The 6,938-nt window shown below is 38.7% G+C and overlaps 1 protein-coding gene across 1 annotated transcript; it reads right to left on the bottom strand.

Moving 5' to 3' along the window:
- Nucleotides 1-2,716: 2,716 nt before the first annotated feature.
- LOC124526911 (exocyst complex component 2-like) lies at nt 2,717-6,215 on the bottom strand. Its single transcript, XM_047100111.1, has one exon. The coding sequence runs from the start codon at nt 6,142-6,144 to the stop codon at nt 3,370-3,372; it is 2,775 nt and encodes a 924-aa protein (XP_046956067.1). The 5' UTR covers nt 6,145-6,215; the 3' UTR covers nt 2,717-3,369.
- Between the last annotated feature and the right edge of the window lie 723 nt (nt 6,216-6,938).

The following is a 6,938-nucleotide window of genomic DNA, read 5'->3' as shown; positions in this document are numbered from 1 at the left end:
TTTTTTTTATATATGAAGTTTATTGACAAATTGGTTTCCATACAACACCCAGTGCTCATCCCAAAAGGTGCCCTCCTCAATACCCATCACCCACCCGCCCCTCCCTCCCACCCCCCATCAACCCTCAGTTTGTTCTCAGTTTTTAACAGTCTCTTATGCTTTGGCTCTCTCCCACTCTAACGTCCTTTTTTTTTTTTTTCTTTTTTTCCTTCCCCTCCCCCATGGGTTCCTGTTAAGTTTCTCAGGATCCACATAAGAGTGAAACCATATGGTATCTGTCTTTCTCTGTATGGCTTATTTCACTTAGCATCACACTCTCCAGTTCCATCCACGTTGCTACAAAAGGCCATATTTCATTTTTTCTCATTGCCACGTAGTATTCCATTGTGTATATAAACCACAATTTCTTTATCCATTCATCAGTTGATGGACATTTAGGCTCTTTCCATAAAACATGAATAGACACTTCTCTAAAGAAGACATCCAGATGGCCAACAGGTACATGAAAAGATGTTCAGCGTCGCTCCTTATCAGGGAAATACAAATCAAAACCACACTCAGGTATCACCTCACACCAGTCAGAGTGGCCAAAATGAACAAATCAGGAGACTATAGATGCTGGAGAGGATGTGGAGAAACGGGAACCCTCTTGCACTGTTGGTGGGAATGCAAATTGGTGCAGCCGCTCTGGAAAGCAGTGTGGAGGTTCCTCAGAAAATTAAAAATAGACCTACCCTATGACCCAGCAATAGCACTGCTAGGAATTTACCCAAGGGATACAGGAGTACTGATGCATAGGGACACTTGTACCCCAATGTTCATAGCAGCACTCTCAACAATAGCCAAATTATGCAAAGATGACATTTTAGATTCTTCCTTTTAAATGTTTTAATTGTGACTAAACCAGTCGCAGATGTATCTTGAATCAGAGAGGGATACTTTATTAAACCTATATTTGCTCCTCAAATCAACATTTTGATATCCTTGCTTCTGAATAAGCCTCGCTCACCATGTTCAGTAGGAATTTACTTCTTTTCCCATGCACCTGCTTCCTTTTTCTATCCTTGTATCTGTTATTCTGTATTGTAATTTCTTTCTTTCTTTTTTTTTCATTTACCAACTCAACCAATTAATATGCTACTTAAAGGTAAGGTTCATGCTTTCTAAATCTTCAAATTCACCGTATCTGGTTTAGTGCCTGCTGGAATGAATGTTTGTTGTTGAATTAAATGAGATGAAATCAAATAAAATAAGATTTACATATTTGTACCAATATGGATCTTTTTTCAAATCTATTAGGATTTCTTAGACCTACATGTGTATGTGTACACTCGAAATTTTCATTTTTTATTTTTTCAAGTTTTTATTTAAAATCCAGTCAGTTAACATACAATGTAATATTATTTTCAGCTATGGAATTTAGTGATTCATCACTTACATACAACACCTGGTGCTCATCACAAGTGCACTTCTTACTCCCCATCACTTATTTAACGCATCCACTCACATACCTCCCCTCTGGTAACCATCAATTTTTTCTTTATAGTTAAGAGTCTGTGTCTTGGTTTTCCTCTCTCCTCCCCCGCCGTGTTCATTATTTTGTTTCTTAAATTTCTGTTATTAGTGAAATCATATGGTATTTGTCTTTCTCTGATTAATTTCACTTAGCATAATACTCTCTAGCTCCATCTATATTTTTTGCAAATAGCAAGATTTCATTATGTTTTTATGGTTGAGTAATATGCCGTTGTATATTTATAACACATCTTTTTTTATCCATTTGTCAGTCAGTGGACATATGGGCCCTTTCCATAATTTAGCTATTGTTGATAGTGCTGCTATAAACATGGAATGCATGGACCCCTTTGAATTAGTATTTTTGTACCCTTTGGGTAAATTACCTAGTAGCACAATTGCTGGATCATAGGGTAATTCTATTCTTAGCTTTTTGTGGACCCTCCATCCTGTTTTCCACAGTGGCTGCACCAATGGGCTGCACCCATTTTCATTCCCACCAACAGTATAAGAGGGCTACCCTTTCTGTGCATCCTCCCCAACATCTACCGTTTCTGTGTTGTTGATTTTTAGCCATTCTGACTGGTGTGAAGTGATACTTCACTGTAGTTTTGATTTGTATTTCCCTGATTATGAGTGATGTTGAGCATCTTCGCATGTGTCTGTTAGCCATCTGGATGTCTTCTTTGAAAAAATGTTCTGCCCATTTCTTAACTGGATTATTTGGTTTTGGGTGTTGAGTTTGATAAGTTTTTTAACATATTTTGGATACTATCACATATGTCATTTGCAAATATCTTCTCCCATTGCATATGTTTTCATTAGTTTTGTTGATTGTTTCCTTCCCTATGCAGAAGATTTTTATTTTGATGAGGTTCCAATTATTTATTTTTTATTTCGTTTCCCTTGCCTTAGGAGGCATATCTAGTAAGAAGTTGTTATGGCCGATGTCAAAGAGGTTACTGTTTGTTTTCTCCTCTAGAATTTTAATGGCTTTCTGTCTCACAATTAGGTCTTTAATCCATTTTGAATTTATTTTTATGTATGGTGTAAGGAAGTAGTCTAGTTTCATTTTTTGCATGTTGCTGTCCAGTTTTTCCAACACCATTTGTTGAAGACACTATGTTTTTTCCATTGGATATTCTTTCCTGCTTTGTTGAAGATTAATTGCCCATCTTTTTTTTTTTTTTTTTGAAAGGTGCTTAATGTTTATTAGCGCAGTGAGAAATAAAAATTAGGCAGAAAAATACAAAGTTAACTCATGGACATCTGGGCACAAATAATCTACCCCAAATATAACATTTTCTTAAGCAGACGGCAAATTTTCTAAAAATCCACTTGAGTTAGGAGAGTGAGGTATTTGTATTTTTAAGTACAGATGTACAGTTTAGGACAGTTAAAATTCCAAAGATGTCTAAATATAACTTTCTAAATCTCTTCTTACCAATGTCTCCACGTGCCTTGGAAGCTAGAGACACTAAAGTCTGGTATATGAGACACTGAAGAATGCCTTTGTTACATCATATGCCATCTTGAAGCACTCTCTGGAAAGGTATCTCTTCCTGTAGCATTAATCATGCAACATCTAGCTAAGAATATATATATTTAAAGGTATTTTAAAGCCATACAGGGCCTAATGTAATAAAAATGACAAAACAAATTACTGCTCGGGCATTTCAAACAAGGTCATTTTGGTTGAAATAAAACATATACCAACGTCTTTCTAAGCTACCAATTTGGGGAAAAGAGAGATTGCAAACCTAATGCTTTATATGCTAATACCTGTAGCACACTTAACAAAGTAATAATAATTTATTACTTGTTATCTTTAGACTGCCCTTACTGTGGAGGTATTTATGTTTTCATCATAGTTGACGAAGCAGCTTGGAAACAGGTGAGCTGCAAATGCATGCTACTCTTGAACTTGTTCAGCAGCTCTTCCAGTAACTTTTTATCTGCTCCACTTGAGAGCTGAGGCAGAGCTTCCAAAGCCTGTTTAAAACTAGACTTGCTTTCAGGTGTCAGGTGAACAGCCACAGTATCCCTCAAAGCACAGATTTCAAGCCGTGCCTGTAATGCTCCATTTTTGCTGAAGGATGAAACACACTGCATCAGTCGACTTAGCTCTTCAGAAACTGCTTCCACCACCTTGGATAGAACTCGAGGTACCAATTCTTTGGAAATAGTGAACACCTCTGTGTGCACAGCAATTATATTCACCAATGCTTCTTTTAAATAGTTTCTGACACCTGTTGGTGGCAGGCAGTCTTTCCAATCAAAATAGCCTGCATAAATTCCAGGTTCTAAGGAGCCAACGATAGGATCTGCTTTCAACTCAATGTAATTTTCAAAGAGTCTTTGGTCTAATTCTTTCAATGAGGCCATGCTAACCTGTGTTATCTTTTCTATTCCCTGGAAGTTGTGCTTTTCAAAATGTTCTGCTATATTTAGGAAGGTGTGACGTTCTAGGTAGCAGCAGTTACTTAGGACTATCAAAAGTCTCTGTTCAGAAGTCAAACTGAAGTCTTCATGGATACTTCCAAACAAATCAGGAGAAGAAACGTCAACAGAAAGATGTGTAGTATCTACATCTGCATCAGGCTTAGTGCTCAACTGTTCCAGACAGTATATAAAAATCTGCATGATATTGATGCTGAGTTGACAAACCTCCTCCTGTGTTTTAGGTTGTTGAAAGACACTGGCTTCTCTAGGCTTGCACTCTACAACTCCTTTAAGTGACTGCAGAGAATGTATAATGCACTGTTCAAATTGACATGGAAGAGAAGTCAGTCCTTCATTATCGACAATCCAGTCTTCCTTTTCAGCTAATCTCTTTATTTCTTCCGCTGTATGTTGCAATGTGACCATCACACAACGTACTCGGAGATCTAAAATGAGATCCTGGATAGTCTGTAACATGTCATTAGGAATTTCAAGGGCAGTCAACGATTCATAAGTAAGCCTTATGGTCTGGATGACATGAGCAAGCCACTGTCCTGACAGCTCAGACTTTACCTCCCAGCCTCCATACTGCCTCACTCCACACTCTGGGATGCTAAGTGGGAGCAGAGCTCCACGGATCAACTTCACAAGACACTGCATTGCTTCTTGAATCATTTTCTTAAAATCATTTTGTCTTTGCCTTACATTCTTCGATCTTTCAATCTGGCCTGATTTCTCTGCAGTCTCACTGAAAAGGCTTCCATTAACATATGAAATCCAGAGTTTCCAGAAGTTAGGCAGCTGACTTAAAACAAGCTTGGTCAGTTTTTCAACAAATGCCACCCGGTGAGGAGTTTTGTATCTCCATGTGTCATCTCGACCAGACTGAAAGCTGCTGCCCCTCTTTAATGACGCTGTCTGACTAAGATGACCCAACACCAAGGGACGTGTATCACTGTCCAGATCCAACATGGGACTGTGAAGGCCTGGGGTACCTTTCAAATCTTGTATATAGCCCTCTTTGCAGCTGTGCATGAGCTGAAGGATCCATCTGTGTTGGGCACCAATACATTGCCAAGCAGGGTCACCTGGTGCATGAAGGTCAGACAGGTACCTTATGTAACGTTTTTGGTCATGTAAAGTTGATGGTGTCTCAAGCAATTTATCCAGAAGTAATTCTCTTAAAGTTTCAATCCGTGTTTCTACTTCAGCATAATATTTCTTGAAAACCTGCACCTCCGTTTTCCCAAAGAGTGACTTGGCCTTTTCATAATCATTAATAACCACATCATAATCACCCTTTTGGATATTCCTTTCGATATTTAGAGGAAGGTTGAAGAGAAACTTAAATCGCTGAAGCACATTGAGTGCATTTCTAGTGGAATCTGCCTTGTCCTTTCGACCTAATACTTCTTGAAATAATGTGTCTGCAGTATTACTTGCTCTGTTCAGAACATTCTCCAGTTTTTGCGTCATGGATCCTTCTACTTTTTCCGTTCCATCCGCTTCTAGCTTTTGATGGATAGCTGAGAGGGCATCCTGGGCTTCAAAGAAAGTACTAAGACCTCCTTTCACATATGCCAAGCTGCCTTCACTTTTCTTGTTAGCCTGTCTCTTCAAGTTGGTGACTGCCATTTTAAGCTGTTCAAAACTGGTAGTTGAGTGGTTTTCTATAAGATACCAAGCAGCTGAAAAATTCTCACTTGTAAAATCAGCACTCATTCCAGGGAACAGCATTTCTAAGTCCTTCTGGGGAAATTTACTTTTTTCAATGTCAATGCCAAGTGGATTAGCAGGACGCAGAGACAAGGGAGGAATTCCTTTATTCCTGTCAGTACGCATATCATAATAATTCATTTCATCAACCCACACAGCAGACTGATCCAAAATACCTATTTTTTCAGGTTTGAGTAGCTTGAAAGACACTGTTGAGGTTCCTCTGCCACCTGACTTGGTTGTGACAATAATGTCTCCTTTGTCATTTTTAGCTTGTCCGACTCGGCATACTATTTTACTTGCAGACATCCATTCTGCCGTCAGGAGGCAATTATGGCCACAAATTGTCAAACCAATGAGGTCAGTTGGGCCAGTCCCAAGGTTTTCTCCTCTAATTATGACCTTTGTCCATGGTATTCCTTCGTTTGGAGAGATGCCTGTCACAAGGGGGGGTTGTCGCAATCGGGACATTCTGCTTTGTTGAGCAAATTGGAGATCTAGTTACAGAAGTAATCTCCAGCCTGCCTGCCGCCCCCCACGGCCCGCAATGACCGAGCTCCCGGCGGCTCTCGCGAAGAGTCCCGGGCGGTGGCTGCTCTAACCGCCGGCGCCTTCCTAATTGCCCATCTACTTCTGAGTTCATTCCTGGGTTTTCTATTGTGTTCTGTTGATCTATGTTTCAATTTTTGTGCCAGTACCCTACTGTTTTGATCACTATAGCTTTGTAATATAACTTTTAAGTTGGAAATTGTGATGCCTCCAGTGTTGCTTTTCTTATTCAAGCTTGCTTTTGTTATTCAGGGTCTTTTGTGGTTCCATACAAATTTTAGGATTATTTAGCTCTGTGGAAAATGCTGGTGGTATTTTGATAGGAATTGCATTAAATATGTAGATTACTTTGGGTAATATATACATTTTAACAATATTTGTTCTTCCAATCCATAAGCATGGAATGTTTTTCCATTTCTTTGTGTCATCTTCTATTTCTTTCATCAGTGTTTTATAGTTTTCAAAGTATAGATCTTTTACCTTTTTGGTTGTGGTTTATTCTCAGGTTCTTATTGGGTTTTGGTGCAATTGTAAATGGGATTGATTTTTTTTATTTCTTTTTCTGCTGCTTCATTATTGGTATATAGAAATGCAACAGATTTCTGTACATTGATTTTGTATCCTACGATTTTACTGAATTTGTGTATTTAGTGCTAGAAATTGTTGGGTGGAGAGTTTTGGCGTGTTTGGGGAATATAGAGTATAATGCCATCGGC

Source organism: Lynx rufus, unplaced genomic scaffold, assembly GCF_022079265.1.
Source record: "Lynx rufus isolate CCGP_SWC_20201006 ecotype Redwood Valley unplaced genomic scaffold, mLynRuf1.p SCAF_5, whole genome shotgun sequence".
In the NCBI taxonomy this organism is placed as follows: domain Eukaryota; kingdom Metazoa; phylum Chordata; class Mammalia; order Carnivora; family Felidae; genus Lynx; species Lynx rufus.
The sequence above is the reverse complement of the archived record's forward strand: the minus strand, read 5'-3'. Positions and strand labels throughout refer to the sequence as shown.

Bases quoted from the DNA above. Each gene is read 5' to 3' on its own strand.
- LOC124526911 (XM_047100111.1), bottom strand. From the start codon at position 6,144: ATGTCCCGATTGCGACAACCCCCCCTTGTGACAGGCATCTCTCCAAAC.